A 22503-nucleotide genomic window follows, 5' to 3' on the forward strand; every position below is an offset into this window, starting at 1 on the left:
CCTGAACCTGGCTTGCTTGTAGTTTTGCTGCATTAGTATCATCTAAGGAACCTCTGAGTTACCCTTGTGGGGGTTCATCTGGAATTCAGTGTATTTCAAACTGTACTTTAGGTATACACATATTTTTAAAAGAATGAAATAAAATGAAATCAGATTTCCATGATACAATGCTAGCTTTTAAAAAGAAGTTATAGTAAAATATACTTGTTCTTTCTGGTTTGTTAAATATTTCATTAATCTTTCAGGGTTCCCTGAAATGTGGGCAGTGATTCTTGAAAAAATACTGTACTTCTACTCCAGGGTTGCTACTACTGGGAGTGTTGTGGGGGAGGGAAAGGCACAGCACTGCAGGAAGGTTTTTTTAGATACATCCCTATGTACTTACCAAAATTACATACAGCAAGTGACAAAGGGTAGCTCTAGGAACTGCAAGAAACTCTATAGTGGTCAACAGGACCTGGGGCAGGGCATCCCCTGCCCTCACCAGGGACTTGGTAGACCTAACCTATTCACAGTATAAAGTTTATATTGCAAATACACTTTTTCAGTTGAATATGGTGACATGACTGGATGAAGAATGTTTTGATACTTGATTTGAGCAAGTTGCAGAAATACTTAATGTGTGGCAGGTATTCAAGACAGAGAAATCTGTGGAAAGTCTTTGAGGTCTGCACATCTGCTGCATAGTACTTCATGACCCTGCAGTTAGCGTTCAAGAGCGCCTGAATGATTTGAGGAACTCATTTGGCTGAAGACATTTATTGCTGATTTCGTAATATGAGGCTGAAGATATATATTCCTGATTTCGTAATATGATGCAAAATCTTGGATAGAATTTTTCAGTTTATGTGTAGAGGCTGGAAAAAATCTCTTAAAAAATTGTAGTCAGAAAAGCAATGCTTTCTAAACAAATGAATTAGACTGTGACTGAAGTGCTTAAAGGAACCCTTTCCAATGTATTACTGTCCGAATGAAGGAATAACTGTATCAATCCCAGTTAATAAGAGCAATCAGGAAACAGCAATCATATCAAATGATTAAGGATAACTGCAGAGGGTAGACAGCTAAGAAATGTACTGAGATAGATTGTGCTGAAGTCATTGACTGTAAGTGCAAAGACAGAAGTGACTGAGAAGGCAGCAAGTCTGACAAAGCAAAGCAAGATAGCATATCACCTAAAAACTCCTTGGGATTAAAGTTTCTGAAAGCTGACATTTCTAACACAGAGCAGAAATGAAAAAAACATACTTTTGACAACCATGTAAGGAAGATGGAAATCTTGCAGCAATGTACTCTATTAAAGCAAACTTGCAGTTAGTTTTCCAAAAGCTAAAGTCAATGCAGAAGATAACAGTGAGTAAATGTAGGACGTGAGAAAAGAGCAGCTGAGGCTTTCAGCCACACAGATTTCTTAGGGCTACACATTCAAGAGTATAGATTTAGAGCCCCACCCCCACCAAAGACTTTCCACAGGTAAAGAATGGGGGAGATTTCTGCCAATTCCTCTGCCCCTGCAGCAGACCTCCAACTTCCACTTCAATGCAGTGTCTGGAGGTCCCCTGACCTTCAAGAGAGTTATTTTGGGGTGCATTCTGGCCTACTATGGGAAGAAGGATGCATACTAATGCTGCCTCAAGAGACTGGGCATAGTACTGTATTTGGAATTTGAAGGGGGGGAAAGATTTGTATTTCCTAGTCAAGGTTTTATTGTTTTACACATCTCACTATCCATAAAATTTTGGCATTGAAATGGGCCATTACTGAGAAATGATTACCTATATGGAGCCAAGTTTCAGGAGTAGACACTGTTGTATTAGGAAATGCTGAACTAAATGCTGCTGAACTAAGTGGGGGACAATACTAGCAAACTACAATTCTAGCTCCCATTATTACATAGGAAAGAATAATAATAATAATAGTTGCCTTTCCTCACTGCTCTTTAATGTATGCCAAAGACATGACATCCTCTAGTATATGTTCAGGTATGGCCTACCTCTATATTGAGTTGACTATTGGATTTCAGCAGGTCTATAGGAACGGTGCAAGAAACAGACTGTGACTTCAAGGTGATATTTTCACAACTCTTGTTTCCAACTCTTAGTAGTTCGCCTTTAACAGCTTCTGAGTCAATATTATTTCCCTAAGAAAGAATAATAAGAGAGAAATAATTATAAAAACAAACAGAATCATTAAAGTCTGAACAGATTAGGCTTTTTTTTTTACAAAGAAAAAACCCCATAGGTTGTCACTAAGAATGGGAGCTCACACAGGGGGCTGAGCAATTTTATCAGAAGTTGATCAGATTTAGTCCTCTGCTTTGCAACTCACAGGGATTCAAGGCAAATGTATACATATATGTAATGCGTTGTTTCTCTTTACTCTGGTTAAATGAAATATTTTATGTATTAATTTACTGAAAATGCTACCCTTAATTCTCTAGGAAGTTAATTTTAAAAGTATATCTTAGACACAGGCAGAAGGAGAAAGATAGGAAAGAAAAAGTAGCCAAAAGTAGACTACGGTCAGGGGGCATGTTTAGTAGGGGAGCCCAGTAGATGTTGGCATTTCACTGGCCCCAACCATAGGCCTGGTGGAAGAGCTCCATCTTGCAGGCCCTGTGGATCTGCACTAGCTCTGTCAGGGCCCAGCTCATTCCACCAGGTAGGGGCCAGGACAGTGTCTCACATCACAAATCAAAATGTTCAAAGAGGGTTTTTCAAATATGGCAAGTTGGCATCCACTGAATCCTGTCCCACAGACCTATGGCAGAACAGAGCTTCTCTGCATAATTCCATTCTGAGAGTTGTTCACATTTCCAAAGAGCTCTCTATCTCTTTTATAGTAGCAGCTAACGGAGAAATTTGGATTGCCATTCCACCTTTAGACTGCATTGGCTCTACTAGATGATACCTTAAGTTCAATTTTTTTCTACAGGACAAAATAAGCAATGGCACAAGTAGGGCTAAGTAAATGTGTTAACTTCTTGTTTTGCAGACAAGAGTTTTAAAACATTACTTTAGTTGAGCTCTAAGATATACAAACCAGTTTCATCTGCAGTATGGAAGGAGGTCATGAGACAAATTTGAAAATTTAAGATAGAGCATTTTTAGCTTTCAGTCTCCAGAGACTGATTACAAAATCAGCACTATCATTTTCAGCAAAGATGCTTACTTTTCACGTCCTGTTTTTGATTGGCCTACACAGCTATACAAAGCAATTCCTAATACTTCACAATCACTTTGCTGGCAAAAGCATGAATCTTGTTGGAAGAACAGAAGCAGCAACATCAGGAAGCAGAAATCCATTACACTTGTTTGGGTCTGCTATGAATGTGTTTAAGGTCACAAACACTGGCAAAGTCAGAGTTTTGTCATGAGGGATTTTGAGACTGAGATTAAAATTGTATCTTTGCACTTCATCATTGAAAAGCAGAACTGTGATGGCCTACCCTGACCGACATGGCCTCTTCTAAGGTAGCAGAGATAATGGGGACTTTGGAGGGCTTTTGTTTCTCTGAGTGAGATAAAAATTATTCCGCACACAGCTACTTGCTGGAAACAAAATATGCCACATTAGTTTAGATTTACTGGGGGGGGGGGGGGGGACAGTGATAAAGGCTTCTTTAGTCTCCTGAATCTAATTAAGGAAATAGATAAAAGAATTTTGGTTCAGTAAGAACGGCATATTCACTGAACCAAGCGACCATTTAATTTCATGCTGTGCTTGGTTAATTATTGGATGACAAAAATACAGTCATAAGGCATGTCAACTTGTCTCTGTGTTTTGCGTGCTTGGTGGGACTGAAAGCACAACCCTCAAAATCTGGATGACAGTGATCTTTTGACTGAAGTAACACAAGTTCTCAATAGCAGACTTATAGTTTGTGGGGGCCTCTCACAATATATGCTGTAAGGCATTGACTCCTATCACAAAATTTCTGGGTGTTCATATGCTGCCATAGTTATGATGGAGCAGAGATACTGGATGAACCCTGAAGTCACACTTCCTCAGTCTAACTCAGACTTTCTCAACAGGAATTTTATAAAATTCTGGGGTTTCTTGACGGCCCCAGAAGAATTTCCCCAATTGCATGGGAATTAACTAATTTAAATATACTTTTAATTTTTAAAAAATTATTGGGTGATATGACCATGTAAGGTTATGTCAACCCACCCATCCCTACCACAATGACCAATGATGAGCCTCCAGGAGGTGGAAAGGGGAGGGGCCCCAGTCATAACAGCCTTGCTAGCCAAGTCTTGTTGCACATGGTAGCGACTAGAGTCCAGAGAGGAAAGTGCTCTCATTTTAACTTATTTGAATTGCAGGGTGTGGCAGGGGAAAACAGAGTGGCAGATGCCTGCCCCAGGCCTGCTCTGTTGGGCCTTTTCTGGCATTGGGAGGGGACTGATGGAGTATGATGGTACATCCTTAGGTATGTCTGGATGATGTCACTTCTGGTGACATGTGACTTCTGGGTGCATGGTGAGGTATGGCCTGATGACATCACTTCTGGGGTTTCTTGAAGCCTGAAGAATGTTTCAGGGGCTGGCTAACTCATTGCACACAGTTGTAATAATAATATGGAGCATGTATACCACCCTGAGCTCCACAGAGGAAGGATAGAAGCCTACTAATTCTGAATCTCAATCCCTATTAATTCTGAATGTTCCTTTATTCTAGACAAAGTTCACATTCTGCAAAGGGGAAAATATATATTTACTATACTTAAAACTGATTATTAGCTTACCTTAATCACTATATTCTGGTTTCCTTTGGAAATCACCACTGGTATTTCAGAAAATGTAAAGCTGGGGTCATCCACATAATCAAAATTAAAACGTGATGAGTTGACACCATCAAAAATGAAAAATACTTTTGTCACAAAAGGCAGTTTCAGATTATAGGGTTGAAGTGAAGGAGTTGTGCAGCAAATTATCTCAGAATTGGAGCGATGGCTACATGCCTATAATGTGGGGAAAAAAACCCAAAATAAGAAAATGCATTTCTGGGTGTTTTATACTCATTACTTTTATAACTTATTCTGTTTAGTGCAATCCTATACACAGCTACTCTACTTTCCAGTCTCTGCCTTAAAATAAATGGCCAGAGTAACTCTGCACATGATTGCACTGGTAATAACCTAGATGTCATTAGATTCATAGAATAATAGAGTTGGAGGGGATCTCATGGGTCATCTAGTCCAACCCCATGCACTATGCAGGACACTCACATCCCTAGCACTCATCCACTGTAATCTGCCACCCCCTTGAGCCTTCACAGAATCAACCTCTCTGTCAGATGGTTATCTAGCCTCTGTTTAAAAATTTCCAAAGATGGAGAACCTCCCACCTCCTGAGGAAGCCTGTTCCACTGAGAAACCGCTCTAACTGTCAGGAACTTCTTTTGAATTAATTGAATCCCATTGGTTCTAGTCCGTCCCTCTGGGGCAAGAGAGAACAACTCTGCTCCATCCTCCATATGGCAGCCTTTTAAATACTTGAAGATGGTCATCAGATCCCCTCTCAGTCATCTCCTCTCTAGGCTAAACAGACCAAGCTTCCCCAACCTTTCTTCATATATCTTGGTCTCCAAACCCCTCACCATCTTTGTTGCCCTCCTCTGGACACGTTCCAGTTTGTCAACATCCCTCTTCAACTGGGGTGCCCAAAACTGAACACAGTACTCCAAGGGAGGCTGAACCAGAGCAGAGTAAAGCCGTACCATCACCTCCAAATCATTTATAAATATGTTGAACAATACAGACTCTAGGACAGATCCCTGGGGTACTCCACTTGTCACTCTTCTCCAAGAGGATGCTGAACCATTAACAAGTACCCTCTGGGTGTGATCTGTTATCCAGTTATTGATCCACCTGAATAAGGGCAGTTTAACTGAAGGTAAGGGTTACAATAAACAAGAGGGTAATAGTATATTTTAAACATTTAATATGAACGTTTGCTTTTGGACTTCAACGGCTTCAAAAGGAATGTTATTAATTTGATGTCTTTAACATGACAATAACAATACAAATGAGCAATCACAGAAATTCATATCTATATCAAACACTCAACAACGAATTGCACAGGAATATGCTGTTCTCTTTCTTGTACAAGACCAATGTGACATTCAGCCAGTTTATTCAAGTTAGTTTAAAGACATTCCTGGGCTGTATTCACACATGGACAAACAGAGATCCATCTAGGACAGGCCAGGAACACAGCTCCACCCTTTTCTTTTGTCCCTCCATTCACACAGCACAAATTAATTAAATTTGCAAGAACAAACAAGTGACTAGGTTGCCTCCCTATCTAAAATTCAGAATCGGAGAGGAGGGAGGTCTTATTTGTCCAAGTGCCCATATTAAGACATCACGGCCAACTGCAGCCTGTTTCAAGGCTTCCCAAACCAGAACCTGTCAATCAAGTTTGGTATAGAAGAAGAAAGAACTGAAAGGAACAAGACACAGAAGCAGAACAGCTAGAAGTGCTCATGGTCACATTGTATTTGACTCTGATATCCAAATGCAGCCATCGTGTGCATGGAAGAATGTAGTAGAATTACCACATTAATACATTTTAATTAATTAATTAATTAATACATTTTTAAAAACCTTTGCCTGGTAGATGAGAGTGCCCCATATTCTACAGGTCTTTGATAATATAAACCATGCTGAAACACAGGGAGGATCTAGTAGTGGTTGTTTTACCAAGGACCAGGTCTTGTGTAAGTGCCCAATTCTGTCTGAGCATCTGTGTCAAGAACTTTCTCTTCTCCCCAATAGGAGAAGCAGGTCTGAGCAGGTAAAGGAGAGTAAATGGATCAGACCACACATGCTAGGAAGACACACACTCATTAGAGAACTTGCTCAGCTGGGTAGGATAGGAACCCAATGACAAACCTTTTTAATTTTAAAAACCTGCTAGAAAGGAATAAATGTACATGCAGATTTTATAAAATCAGTCTAGCTACACTCCTTTCTCTGATATCTCATTCTCAAAAAAGGGGGTTAACCTAATGAATGATTCATGCAACAATCCTTAAATTAACATTAGGAATCTAGTCATGCTGGGATTTCTCTCCCCTCTCTGTATGCAAAACATTGCGTGTGAATGTTACAGAATTGTGAAAAAAGCACAGCCTAGAGTTTGTTCCCAATTTATATAAAGTTATATATTATGAATTGATATAGTTTTATTTTGCTTTTAAAGAACCTTTCCATTCACTTAACGGACAGCAGAGCCTGAAGCCAGTTAGCAGAAAAGACCAAAGAAACAAAAACAAAAAAGCATATTAAACGCAGTATGTTGGGTTCTGAAGCAATGCCTCCCTTTCTGCCACCAGGTTAAGACATTTCTGATGTGGATATGTGACAGACTTGCAATTCGGAGTCCAGTGGCTGACCTCCACCCACCTTTATTTAACTTCGTTTGGACATCTCACACATTAATTTGAGATTATTAGTGCACATGCCTCTGGGAAATTCTGTCCCACTTCTTTTCTTTTTATCTGACAGAACAGCATGGGGGGAACAGTACAAGACTGAGGACTATGGGCTTCTATTCAGACTGGAGCAAACAGGGAAATCAGCCAGCAGTATAATTTAGGTAAGACAATGGAGGAAACATTCCTAGTTGCTGCCAAGAACACTATGGACACCCCAGACTCAAAACGGGCAGCAGGAAGGAATTTTTCTTTCATTGTCCTAAGCAAATTATTGCAGAGTTACTGTATCATGCATTCATAGGAGGGTGAGAAAATAAACTCTATTGCTGAACAAATTACTGGAAGGCACAGGAGGGCTATGAATACGTTACATTAGATGGTCTACATCTATATGCTGTCTCAAAGAAATGATATGCATCGGTAACTAATTATGCTTATTTGCAAAGCTATAAGGGCTGTTTGTGCATTTTAAGAGAATACAACTGCAGGATCCTTTCCTATGATAACAAACTCCCCTGAAACACGGAGTTAGCACTTCAGGGATAACACTCATAACTCAAATTAGGAAAGCAATAAAACATGATTCACCACAGTCACAAGGGAAGCTTGTAGAGCTCCAACTGACCATCTCATTCCTCTGTATCATAACACCTAGCCTGTTTCACAAGCCATTAAACCAGTGGTTCTCAACCCGTTTGGGGGTTGAACGACCCTTTCACAGGGTTTGCCAAAGATAACTGGAAAACACATATTTCCGATGATCTCAAAGGTAGTTCTAAGTCACGTGTCCCAAGAGAAGGCCGGATGGCCGTTGCCTCCGCCTCGGCTCTTCCTCAAGATGACTGATAGCTCATGTTCCCAATCACGGCTTCTCTAGTCCCTTTTTTTGCCCAGAGCTCTTTCACTAATCGATTCCCATGTAGAGGAGGCCACGACAGGTGAGGGCGAGAATATTAAGTGCCTCATAGAGGTGGAGGGGGGGGAGAGGACCCTCCGATTTCACCCTCCTCAGATTCCACCACAGAGATTCCACCTGTGACCTCCTCCTCTTCCATGATCCGCCCCACAAGAGCCGCACTTCTTGCCGTCGCCGCTGCTTTCTCCACTGATTGCGTTCCAGAGGCCACTGCCACCCAGGTTCCCTTGAGGCTATCGCAGAGGAAGGGCTCAGCAGGTGCTCCATTTCAGCTAGCAGCATGTCCGCTCGCCTCTCCCCATTCCCCTCCCCGCTTTACTCACACAGGCTAAGCGTTGCCACCAGCCCAAGCGCAGACAACTGAGCCGCCGTTGCCACCCATCGACTCAGGCCACTGCCGCCGCCACCCTCACCTCACCTCTCCACCACCATTAGCAGCACCGCCATCCTCGCCGCTTCCAGGGGCTGGTAGAGTGATATTTGTGGTGCATCCTCCATCCTGTTGCTTTTAGATTGCATATCAGATTTTTACATTACGATTCATAACAGTAGCAAAATTACAGTTATGAAGTAGCAATGAAAATAATTTTATAGTTGGGGTCACCACAACACGAGGAACTGTATTAAAGGGTTGTGGCATTAGGAATATTGAGAACCACTGCATTAAACAATCTGTTGGTATAGAAGGAAGTATTGGAACCTCTGTTGGGCGTATTTTTAAAGGAACTGTATGGACTGACTGCCACTACAGTGCTGTCAAAGTATATTCCACAGTTTATTCCAAAGTATATTCCACAGTTCCACAACAAATTATTGAACATTTTCTTTGCACCATGCATTCCAGGCAGAAGTCCAGAGAAAGCCAGACCAGCACAGTATTTACGAATGTTTTGCCTACTATACGTAATGGATGTACCTAAGAAATAGGCCTAACTAGAGACACCTAGTGCAGTGTAGTGGTTAGAGCACTAGCGGAGGATTTATATGCAATCAAATCCAGAGTTACTCCTGCACTCAGGACTGCTCTGCCTAACTCAGATCTCTGCATAGCTGTGAAGCTCAAAGGGTAACAATCACACACTCTTTGGTTAAACTAGCAGGGTTGTTGTGAGGGTAAAACAGAGATGGGGAGTACCTTGAGCCCTTGGAGGGAGGTCAGGATAAAAACATGGCTGATGCATGTAAATGCTGCTGTATTTGCTGCAGCAGCCGCCTCAAGTCACTGTTTCATTATTCACTAACTAGTAAATAAGCCCGCTGAACTCTGAATGCAGCGGGCGCTAGCGGGGCTCAGGAGTCTCTGGGGACAGTGCGGGCGTGGGGTGGTGCGTGAGCCGGATTTGGCGCGGCCTGGCCCCCCCTGCGGCGCGGCCTACCTGGGCCCGTGTTGTCTCTGGAGGCGAGGCCGTGGCAGCGCGGCGAGGCGGCGACCTTCCCTGTCGGATCCGAGGCAGGTAATGGCAGCGGCCGGGCAGCTATGGACAAGCAGGAAGCGGGCGGATCGGGAGGCACTTCGCGCCTCCCGATTAGTCAGTCCAGCAGCAAGGGACCAATTGTGAGCCGTGCGCCCTCCGATTGTCAGTCAGGGGGAAGGGGCCTATCAGCACCCTTCCTCATCACAGACAGGGCCCACCCTCGGGGCCCTTAACAAATTATTTAATCCTTGAAAGAGGCATTTCAATGGAGAGAGGCATTTCAATGGAGATATCTTTAACCTCTCCTAGTGGAGCAGTTAAAGATATCTCCATTGAAATGCCTCTCTCAAGGAATCTGTATTGTAAGAGAACAAATTCAGAGTCCAGTGGCACCCTTCAGGCAAACAAAAGTTTTATTCAAGGTATGAGCTTTCATGTGCATGCACACTTCCTTGAATAAAACCAGGTGCCACTGCACTCTAAATTTGTTCTGCTGCTTCAGACCAACACGGCTACCCACTTGAATCTATATTGTAAGAGATTATGCGCATACACATGCATGCTTTTTCTGTATCAGAATAAGTCCCAAGCAATCATTATACTTAGGTGATTAGTATAAATCCACTGCACATCTTATCTACCGAACAGTACCAAGGTCCTTTAAATTAATAATAGTGGCATTCATAACCTAGTTTGTGGGTATCTATTGGACTAGGGTTTATAGCTCTTTACTTTATCAGGGAACTCTTTGAAAAGGATGCTTTCAGAGAATGATAAAAAAATCTAATAACACCCTTTAGAGGTGATGCAATGTGACTGATTGGGAAGGTCAAGAGAAATTGCATTTGTAGTGCCCTTATTGTTACGTAATTTAAATTGACATTTTTGCTTCAAATATTGGTTTCGGTAATTGAAAAAAAAAAAGACTTTTCATGAAATACAAGATTGATAGCATTTAAGGGGGGGGATACACAATTCAATCAAGGCCAAGCTAAATTAAGATGCTGGCTTTTTAATTTGGCTTTAAAAGGAATCTATTACAAAAGTTTCCAGGTGCTGTCAATCACTTGTTCACAATGCAAATAGGAATAGTTTCCAAGAAGTGGGGGTATTGCTGACATCTTATATAGTATGTGAATAGCCTTGAATTACGCAGTCTTTTTATACAAAATAATGCCATTTACAACAAGAAGGCCGATGTATCCCTGCTCAACACTAATTGTGACCTATGAGGAAATGAATGTAAACATGACCCATCGGGGTCTAACTTGATTTTTCTCTAACTTGCTCAACAGCAGGATAAATGTGGAAGAAGCTCTGTGTGCTTTAGGGCATCACCTAAGAGCTGACCTAAATAAAGCAAGGGGTAAAAGGCTGGCATGTTATAGAATCTGGGCCATCAGGAAAACCCAGCGGATAAATGGCCTTTGACACAGAATCTAAGATGCTAATGCTTTATAGTGCTGAACGGCAAAGATGGGGAACAGATCGATATTGGGCACTTGGAAATAAAACAGAATACAGAAAGGAACAGTGGATGGTCTAGGAAGATGCACATATGGAATTGGAAGATATTTATGCTAAAATGTACATTTAGAGTGCTTTAGAGCTTCTGTTGGTGCATACATGTGAAATAAAGTAGTTTTAAATATACTTCTAGCAGGTGTTTAAAATTACCTCATCACAGGCAGGAAAGCAGATTTACAATTACAGCTGAACCTTGCTGTTTTCATTTTATGCGTAAATGATGCACCTTACCCTAAGTGCATTTTTGGTCATCTACACACCACTTTCTCACATGCAGAGCTGTGCATATTTGGGATGGGTTGTTCTAATACCCCTTCTGTTATTTACCCTGTCCATTATGGTTTGCAATAATAAAAAATAAACAATAAAAGAACAACAAAACCAATAAAATTGCACATGAGAACAACTTGAAACAGGACCAGATTTTTAAAAAAGCTCCTGAGCTAGGCATGTTGCTGGATGATTTAACCCCCAAGATACCTTATGGGGGTTTCACAGAACAATGAAGGCAAGCATGCAGATCACCTCTCCCCAAAATTAGATACTGTCTGATGCCAAAACTGCCACAAGAGATAGGGCAACATCCATCTCCTGCCAAAGCTCCTACAACTGTACCCAAGAAAGGAGGCTATCACAGATGCCATGAATCCAAACATCCTGGTCTCACTCCAAAAGGCATACGTGATGTGCCCTAAAGAATGTCTGTCTGAACAACATATCTTGGAATTGGATGATGGGGCTACTGAGATAGGGTAGAGTTTTCATGAGTCAGTGCTCATTTTAGATACAGCTAGAATTCTCATGACTATTTTCTTCCTCTTTTCTACTACTACTGACTGACACAGTTACCCATCTTGATCTCTCTTCATGGCCTGTCACTGGCTGCGCTTCCTCTTTGTCAAAACTTGCATATGACTGACTACCTCTCTGAGGCCACTGGAGCAGCTGGACCTGCTGGGAGAAAGAGTCCTATGCCTACAAACTGGGGGTAGCTGTAAAGCTGGGCCACACCCATCTGGCTAGCCGAAGACTTTAGTGCCAACCTGAGAGATCCTTGGTGCTCCACCTGCTTGGCAAGGCAATCCAGGGCCTAAGAGATGCCTTGCAGCATGACCACCAAGTGAGCCACTGCCAGAGATGCACTGTGCCCTGAAGGTTCCCAGACCCAGATGGACACCTGCTGCTTCCAGGGGTTCAGACTGAGGGGCCTCAGGCTGGCTGGCTTGGACCTGTGTGCTTGGGCACATTCTGGGGACAGCTGCGGTAGAGCTCCCCCAAAGTTCCAAGGGCACCTTGTGATGCACAGACTACACAGCACTAAAACAAAATGTGGCACTCTACCCATAAACCCCATGTGCATTATGGCTGAGAGAGGTCAGAGAAAGCAACCAGCCCATGTGGATAAATCCATCAAAGTCAGCTGAAGAAGCGTTGTTCATGAGGCAGTCCCCCAACATCACCTTCTGAAGCCTACTCTCCTGGTAGGTCTGAAACCGCCACAGAATGATGCCTCCCAATCCCAGTCCTGATAGATGGTGCAGAAGGTTATCATGATCAATGGTACTGAAAGCTGCTGAGAGGTCCAGGAGACTCAACAAAGTCCTACCTGCTCTCCTGACATGAGTCATCTGCCAGGATGACCAAAGCTGTTTCAGTCCCATAATCAGGCCAGAAACCAGATAGGAAGGGATCAGGAAGGGTGGTCCTTCAGTTAAGAAGTAGAAGGTCATTTTGACTACAGTCAAATATCTTGGGTGCTGAATTCTGCACCAAAAGAAGTTCCAAAACAATTTTCAAGGCCAGAGTAGTCTAGTCTAGACAGCTCTGCTAGCTTCCAGTAACAACTGGCTAAGTACTGCATTGATTGCCCAATGCACACAACATGACCACCCACAATAGTTTTGCAGAAGATTATGGCATGGTATCTAAATAACACAATTGCTTGAAACAGAAAAATATACCTTGAAGACCAAAAAAAAGTAAGTAGTTTGCCTGAAGGCACAAGGCCAACATCAGACTCTGTTGTGAAAGCAATGAATTTCAAAGCAGGAAGAAACTGAAGAGTTCTGATTGAAAGAACACCAGTTAGTACTTATGCTAGAGACTCACCACTGTAAAGTTCCTGTGTAGTTTAGGGACTGTTACAACCATCTTGGGAGAGAAGGCTGAATTCAGGTTGATTCCCTGAGCTGTAATTGTGCTTCCACCACTGATAAAAAGTGAAACAAATAAATGAAAATAATGCTAAAGTACCAATTAAGAATGCCAATCGCTATTTATGTTTTAACGTTCAACAAATACCAGCATGTTCAGGGTTGCCAAATAACCGGAGCATAAATGATATGCTGTCCCTTTAATAGAAGCTTAATGCCCTAATAGAAGCTTAATGTCCTGCTATTTACCTGGTGATATTACTTACCTCTATGTCATTTTAGTCTTTTACATTCCCATTTCCTCACATTAAGCTTATATTAAAGAGACAAAACATTTTTCTCCAGGTCTGTTGGTAACCCCAGTTGTTTGGATGCTATCAGTTGAAACTGCTTAATGGAAGAAATTCACAGCCACACAAAAATGTGTGTGGCATTTGGAATCTTCATTAAAAATGTTTTAAAATATTTTCACACAAACATTTTTATTCCATTAGTAATAATAATAATATACTAATAAAATTTTATTTTATTTTTAGCCCTCCCTTCCATATTGCTCTGGGTGAGTAACAACATTCATAAAAGCATTATACAAAAACATTATTAGTCTAAATCTGATTGCCCCCCAATTAATATTTATCCTAGAAAGAAGGGTTTGGGGCTCAGGAGTTGATATTTCTCTCTCCCTGATCGTGAGGCCAGCCTTTGTTGGTGGTTGTTATTTTGGATCCTGATCATAGGCCTGGTGGAATAGCTTGGTCTTGCAGGCCCAGCAGAACTGGTTGCAGTCCCGCAAGGCCCTGATCTCCTTCAGGAGTGCATTTCCTCAGACTGGGGTGAGGGTCGAAAAGGCCCTGTCCTGGTTGAGGCCAATTTCCTTTTCTTTGGGCCAGGGATCCTGATCAGACATTGACCTGCAGATCTTAGTGCTCTTGGGGGGAAAAATAGTCCCATAGATACAATGGTCTCAGATTGTTTAGGGCCCTAAAGGTTAACACCAGAACCTTGAATCTGATTTGGTCTCAGCATCTGGGAGAGCATGGGTGTTATATGAGCTTTCTACTGAGTCTTTGTCAGGACTTGGACCACTGCATTTTGCACCAGCTGAGGTTTCCAGAGTCATCTCTGGAGGTGATTGTACATGGATCACTCTGGATAGGTCTGGCTCTGAAAGACAAGATGCCAGCTGTCTTGCCTGGTGCAGATGGGTAAATGTCATGTGAACTGTCTTTGTGATTTGGGCCTCCATTGATAAGGAGGGATCTAAAATCATTCCCAGACTTCTGATGAAAGGCATTGGTGTTAGCTGCAGCCCATCAAGCACTGGGAACTATATCAGCCATCTTTCCACATGCTGGTCGAGGTAGGGGACTTCCTTCTTGGTTAGATTCAACTTCAGACAACTCTATTTCAGCCAAGCCACCATGACCTCCAGACACCAGGCCAAATTGTCTGGTGTTGTTGTTGGATAATCACCTGGGTGTTGTCAGTGCACTGATGGCATCCCAATCCGGAACTCCGGATCAGCTGGGCAAGACTGTTCATATAGATATTAATTAGCATTGGGGGAGAGTATGGTTCCCTGCAGGTCCCCACATACTGCCATCTACTGTCTCTGACTATACAAATAGGGCTCCAGCCATTTCACGTCTGTGTCTCTAACTCAGGTTTTCTCAACCAGGGTTTCATGAAACCACCAACTTTTACCAGCCACGATGGACATAGGTCAAGAGTACATGTGGTTGGCTAGACAGCTGCCAGGTCTTGTCTACTTCAGCCAAGGAGAACAGACTAAAGTGGTTCAGAAAGGGACTCTGAGATGGTTGAGGAGCCTCCCATTTACTTTCTTCATCAAGCCTGGTGGGAAAGTCCTGACAGATGACAAGATTTTTTCTACAAAGAAGCTTACAAAAGCCTCACAGCTTATATTCAATTTTGAACTTTGGGATGATCCTAAGGATGTCAGCCATCTTATTGTTTTGAACAATTATGCCAGGTACGAGCTTGTGGAGGCAATGCAGGCCTCCTTCTTATTGGCCTTCACTGCCATCTCATAAGCATTTATAAGCATCATATAAGATGTTCTTGATGCTTTGTCATGAGTTTTCCACCAGACTCGTTCTAGTTGTCTCAGCTCCTGTTTCCACCTGTGCAGCTTTGGTGTGTACCAAGATGGTGGATTTGGACAGGAGATGAGATAGCATCAGGGAGCAACCTTGTCCATGGGCATGCCAATCCTCCACTAGTACCCTTTACAGGGTTGGTCTAACATGACCAGTGACCAAACTGTTGGCTTGGTCCAGTGACCCATCTTAATGATAACACAGATCCTACCCAAACACTGCACTTCCATAAGCTCATTCAGTTCCAAATGCAAAACTTAAATGAGGAACTTCAAATATCAGTATAATAATTATCTGCCAAGTATTCAAATGCCCTTTCTCACATATACTACAGGTGTGTAGAATCACACCACAGGGCAGCAATGGAGGATGTAGGCAAAAAGGTAGTGACATTCTAGAACTGTCAATAATATCCCTTTCACCTTTGGAAGGTATACCTTCTCCGGCTGTAAATAACTCACATGACAAAGTTCTTAGCAGTGCCTTTCTTCCCTCATTCATCACTATTTCTATATCAACAGAAATTGTCACTCACCTAAGAAAGGATTTGGCTGGATAAATTTTAGAAACAGCAGGGTTCTCTCTGTACAAAAAGTGACCCGCAGAACGAAAGACTGCATCAATTCTCACTTTAACAAGACATTCTGACTGGTCTCCTTGTTCAGGGGTATAACACTCTATGGTGTTGTCAGATGCTCTGCACATGAAAAAGCCACTGAATAAAAATAATGCTTGCTACAATAAGGATAAAAACACATACAAATGAGACTATAGGAAAATACAGCGATATGGATATCTGCAGAAATGTATGGCTGTAATTCTAGAACCAGGGTCTGACACTGTATAAGACTCCAATATCCATCTTGTGGAAGAGGTTAGTTTCCCCCCCTTGTTTTAAAAGATTTGCTCTACTCTAAGTAATTATTCTGGACAATTAAAATCTGGCTCTGAATTAATCAGGGATTTTGGCCAGAAAAAAATGTGCCCTCCTTTTATTTTATTTATTTCTCCAATTTATATATCGCCCTTCCCTGAAGGCTCACGACAGCTTACAGCAATTTATAATTTACAGTGGATAAAACAATTTAAAACTGTTAAAACTAATGATTCACATTTAAAACTTGGCCTCCTATTCTAATATCCTTGCCAATGCACTCTGGCCATACTCCTAGAGGAACTAAAATCAACAACCACCTGCTGGTGGTGACCTTACAATATATGCCTGAGAAAAATACAACTCTGAGAACCACTCCTGTAAACATGAGCTGTTTTCATGGGCTGCAAGTTGCCCGCATGTTGCCTCTCGCCCTGAGGATTACCAGGTGCCTACTTTGTTCTCCTTTAGGTGACAGTCCAAATGATTTTTCTTTACCCAGATTTTAAGTTTCAACTTTTTAGTTGTTTTTATGATCTTCCTTTATCCTGGTGGCCATTTTAAAGCTTGTGCATTTATGGCTTTTTCATAATGTTCTTTTAAACCTTTAATAAGTTTGTTGTGTTGCTATACTTTGTGAATTGCCTCAAGCAGGCCTCTGCACACGCAGCAGAAAATGTTCTAATTGATTTGATAATTTATCCTACATATTGTCATAACAGTTTCTATTGCAGATGACAAGGTGGAATTTATACATTTATTTAAACATGGTTACATATAATTTGTTAATCCAAAAATCAAGCAACTTTTTTAACTGTTAGGAAGCTAAAGTTAATTATGAGAATGCTGAATGCTTTACAAATAGTATTCCTATCTAGGACAATTACAATAATTTATCATTAAGGTGAACCATGAAAAACAAATAGCGTTTGAAGTCAATTAAGCAAATTGTTTGGTTGTTTACTTAAAGTTTAGCTATTAATATCCCAGCATATCTCAAGGCAGCTAAAAAAGTAATAGCAAGTTGCAAATGTATAAAAAACAATTAATTTAAGATAAAAGCAACATGGGATGAAAAAACTGTTCATACATCATGTACCTTATAATAAATATAAACACATTATCTGATGAACTATACCTTGTTATGTTACACTGCTTCTCACCAACAAAAACTGCTTGAGAATTCCCACTGCTCAGGTATTCCCCAGCTAATGTTAGCAACGTCCCACCAAATCTTGGGCCATAGCTGGGTGAAATACTTCTTATTATAGGATTCTGCAAAATAAAAACAATCTAATTTGTTCTTTTCTAATGTTTACGAAGTTGTATTAAACAGACATTCGCAAAAACTGTATTTTTGTCGTTGGTTCATGGCTGAACCACAAACTGAATCACGGAACTACACGAACAGACATGCCGGTTCACAAACTGCACAAATTCATATAAATTTGTGAACCATTTAAAGTTTAAACCCCTGCTTTCTACTCCCTGTAAAAGCAGCAGAGAACACAAAGCAATGGTTTAAATGGCTCCAAGTCATTTAAACCTTCTGTTTTTGCTTCTTCCCTTGAAATTGGATGGATTTAAATGGCCCAGAGTTATTTAACCCTCTAGTTTTGCTCCCTGCTGCTTTCATATAGTGGTGAAGTGCCTCCCAGAGGACATTTCATCCCCTCCATTCCGCTCCCCACTGCTTTCCCTGGCCAGCAGGTCCTGGGAGGCACTTTACCACTCCTTTCTGCTGGCTGCGGTGGCACTGTTCCTGGGAGGCATTTCACCTCCTGGCTGGCAGACAAGAAGGGTGAAAAGCACTTCACCCCCTCCTCTCTGCGAGCTGCATCTTTCCCAAGCCCAAATCTGGCCAGTGGGGAGGCTTCTCCTTGCAGATGCATTTCTAGTTGGCTCCTTTGCACGGCCCTTTTAAATGGGGAGCAGCAGGGAGTTCCCAGGTGCTCAACTGTTTCTCATTAACTGCCATGAGCCACCACACATTGCACCAAAATTTGTGGAAGTCCATCACTGTTCTTCAGTTTGCAAACTTCAGTTCACAAATCATAGACCAGTCAAAATTCAGGATGAACTTTAGTTCATCTGCCAGTTCATGCCCATTCCCCAGTATTAAATAATATAAAGCATAATGAATTACAAATGAAAACTAATTTAATGTAATTTCAGAACTAAACATTTAGATTCGAACACTTACCACATAAGAGAATGTACTGAAGGAAATATTAGTTTGCCCATTTGAAATAGTGCTTGAAACATTAAAACTTGGATTCTTTACAGCACCAAGTGTACATTCCAGTCTTCAAGAAAAAGACAAATTATTTTTATTTACATCATACAGAAAATAGAATTTTCAACAATAACAGGATGCAGTTTAAAATGAACATATTATTTTAAAATATTTTCTGGTATACGGACAGCATACATTCAGCCATACAGTGAAGACTTTTGTGTTGTGATCACAGATGCTGCTGAAACAACTTTTTAAAAATCTGCACTGCCAATCCTATCTCCAGAGGCCAGTCAGACAACCTGGTGAGCAAGAGCCCCATCCAGCTGCACCTGGTTTCTAAGAATTCTCCCTGAGTACCAAGAAGAGTGTCAGTGAGAGCCATGGCACCAACACTCACCATGTTGTGGATTCTGATTTAGACAATTTCTTTTTCTGACACAGATGGTGTTTGTGTGGTCGAACTTCAGTGCTACTGAGAAATAACAGAACAAGCCTCATAAGCTAGAAGCTGGCCTAACTTTCACTGCCTCAGGCAATGTGCTATCTATACATGTACTGAAAAATGAATGAATAACCCTGTTTGCTGGGAAAATTGCATCAGCTCCTCACATGGCAATATTGACTTAGAAGAGAGTATTGATTTCTTACTTGTTTTTGTCACTTGCTTTGACATCCAGGATGCATCTTTGTCCACCAATAAGAATTGACACAGTTTGTAAACTGAACTTATTTTTGCTAAATCCGAAGTCCCACCCACATAGCGTCAGTCGAGTGGCACCATCAAAAGGTACATTTCTTGGAAGAATCTAAAGGAAGAGGGAGGGAAAGCACAGTGACACAATTAAGATTTTTGATGGGCTTTGAAAGTGTTTTTTAAAAAGATAACGCTAATGGAAACAAGTAAAACAAAGATTCATTTACCTGCAACTATTGTTTTTCAAATATCTTCTGTGCAGGCACACTTGGGACTATGTGTGAGCAGGCCTGCCATCAGAGAGGTCTTTACAGATAAAAGCCTCTAGGGGGTGCTGCACACCAGAATCAGGAAGCTTGTTCTTGCCCAGGGACCAGTAGTCCTGCACAGCAGCACCCCCACCCTCAGTATCCCTAGTACTGCCAAAACCAGAACATGTAGTGGGACAGGAGGGAAGGTTTGTGTGCCTGCACAGAAGATACAAGATGAACAAAGTTGCAGGTAAGTGCAACTTTGTTTTCATCATTGATCTTCTGTACAGTCCCACACAGGGATTCTAGCCAGCTACTCAACAGGCAGCAGGACATGCCTCCTTCACTTGAACAGTCAATGCAGCACTGTTTTTCCCACCTGAGCTTCTCACTTTCTCTGCAGATCCAAAGTGTAGTGGTGTATGAATGTGTCTGCTGATGACCAAATAGCAACCTGGCAGATCTCAGTGAACAATACTCTATTGAAGAAAGCTGCAGGAAAAGCTAAAGTTCTGGTAGAAAGGGTATGAATGTTTAGTGGACATTCCCTAACGGTAGAAAAAGTACACTGGAACAAAACCTGGGAGGAAGTTCTCTTTCATGTAAAATGACCAATGAAACATATAAGCAGTACTCTATCCTTGCAGAACTCCAAAGTTCTTTTGAGATAAAATTATAAAGCCCTTCTAACATCTAAGGAGTATAACAATCACTTATTTCATAACGGTGTAGGAAAAAAGATGGACAAAATAATATCCTGGGATAAGTAGAACTTGGAAACTACTTTAAGAAGAAACCTAAAACTGGATTGAGGGATTACGCTCTCAGAGAAAAATCTTCAAAATGGGAGGTTCCACCTGAAGAAGTGCTAACTCACTTACCCTCCTGGCCAATTTAACAGCCATTAAGAAACAGATTTTCACAGAAAGTTCAGCTCTAAAGAACATGTAGCAAGGGGTTTAAAAGTCTTACACATCAACTATGTCAAAGCAAGAGCAAGAAACCACTGGGGAACCAATGGGTCCTGAGGAAGACAAAGATTTCAGTTCATTAAGACATTTTTGGGATAAGGGATGAGAGAAAATTGACTGCCCCGCCCCGCCCCCTAACTCCCCTTTGATGACAAAAGATGATAGCCAGGTGGACGTTTAGAGAAGAAAAGGCCAAACCCTTATTCCTTAGGTACAAAAGATATTCATATATGACTTACAGCAAAGCAGTACCTGGAGAAATCCCCTTATTACTACACCAGTAAAACTGCTTTCACTTATACATATAGAATTTTCTTGTACAGGGCCTGTGGGAATGCAGAAGTATGTAATTAACTTCTTTTGAAAATATTAAGTCTCTAGACCAAGCCTACAAGTTGAGATGATTTAAATCATGATGAAACACCTGATTAAGTTGACTGAGCAAGCTAAGATACCATCACAAGGAATTCTCCATAAGGGTCAGGAACCAGATTAGATGAGGCCATAAAGGACCCTACAAGAGCACATTCAATCTTTCTATCCTGCCCCTTTCTATTACCTTGATCAAGAGTGGAAATGGAGGGAACACATAAAAAAGAACCCCATGCAAATGAATCTGGAATGCAGCCCCTGGGAATCCTATGCCCTTCCCTGCTTGAGAGCAAAATCTTGCAGCCTTTGTTTTTTCTCTCATTGGAAGGAGATTGACCTTTGGGACTCCCAAGAGAATGAAGATACATTCCAAACATGTGGTCTTTAGAGAGCATTCATGAGAAAGTGTCCCTATCTGTTCAATCTGTCAGCCTCTGTGTTTACATTTCTGGGAATATGGATAGCCTGAAGTGTTGAGCTTCGATACCATGGACCAAGTCAAGAGTAGCCTCCTAGCATAGGCTTCTGGGCCATTTGTACCCTTGCTTGTTTAAATAAAACATTGTGACAATACTATCTGTTTGGGCAAGTATGGACTGATTCCACAGGATATCTGATAAACAGCTAAGGGCATTATGAACTACCCTCAACTCTAGCAGAATAATAATAAGTTGTCTTTAATCTTGTGATTATGTAGCTTGTACAGACAACCTCTTACAGTGGTCACCCTAATCCAAGAGTAAAACATTGGTACTAAGAATGACTTCATGCTCAGGAACTCCAAAGGATATGCCCTGGGATAAATTGTCATGTGAGAGGCACCATGACAAGGAATGAACAATTGGTCTGGGAATAGAAAACCTATGCCAGAGTTGTAGGGGCCACATGTGTAGCCTGGCAAGGAGCAAAACTGCCACTGTAGAAGCCCCACAGGAGAATGATTTTCTGAACTAATTGGAACTTGTTTGATCTAAACTGCCTAGCTAAAACAGAAATGGCTTGTACTCTACAGGCACTGCTGTTGACCTCAACCAGGCATGGTATCTGACAATGGCACATGTTGCAGAATTGGCAAAATGCTGACCTGCATCAATCTGTTCCTTTGAGATTTTGATGGTCTCAATATGCAGAACCTTAGTAAGTGGCAGCTTGATCTCAGTTAGAAGTTCCAGAAAGGGCAAGATTCTCTCCCACAGGAAACATTGGTCCCATATCTAGAAAACCCCAGCACAGAGGAAGAATATAATTTCCACCACAGGACATCTTGTTTCTATCTCTTTTTATCCTTATGAAAAGAGTGGTATCCTGATAGCCTTTGGGTTGGACTTCATACGAGATCTAAATAACATACGAGATCTAAATAACATACTAGTATTGTGAAACAAGATTTTTTCAGAAATATCAAATTTTGGAGTGTCCAATAGACCCAAACCCCAAAATGCCAATTTTTTTTTATGTTGCACATTTCCTACAACCCCAATGAACAGGTGAAAGCAATGCAAAAACTGGAGAATCAACTTTCTTC

At 41.4% G+C, this 22503-nt stretch overlaps 1 protein-coding gene across 7 annotated transcripts in view; it reads right to left on the minus strand.

The window, feature by feature from the left end:
* Positions 1-22503, minus strand: part of MET (MET proto-oncogene, receptor tyrosine kinase) — a 123352-nt gene that overhangs the window by 17581 nt on the left and 83268 nt on the right. For all 7 annotated transcript variants that reach the window (XM_077338443.1, XM_077338442.1, XM_077338439.1 and 4 more), the window contains 7 exons: positions 19339-19496; positions 18655-18757; positions 17590-17726; positions 16113-16274; positions 13414-13513; positions 4751-4966; positions 1994-2140 (listed from right to left, as the gene is read on the minus strand). In XM_077338443.1, coding sequence (XP_077194558.1) covers positions 1994-2140; positions 4751-4966; positions 13414-13513; positions 16113-16274; positions 17590-17726; positions 18655-18757; positions 19339-19496 — 1023 coding nt within the window. The remainder of the gene's footprint in view (positions 1-1993; positions 2141-4750; positions 4967-13413; positions 13514-16112; positions 16275-17589; positions 17727-18654; positions 18758-19338; positions 19497-22503) is intronic.

This window comes from Paroedura picta, chromosome 5 (genome assembly GCF_049243985.1).
Source record: "Paroedura picta isolate Pp20150507F chromosome 5, Ppicta_v3.0, whole genome shotgun sequence".
NCBI classification, from domain to species: domain Eukaryota; kingdom Metazoa; phylum Chordata; class Lepidosauria; order Squamata; family Gekkonidae; genus Paroedura; species Paroedura picta.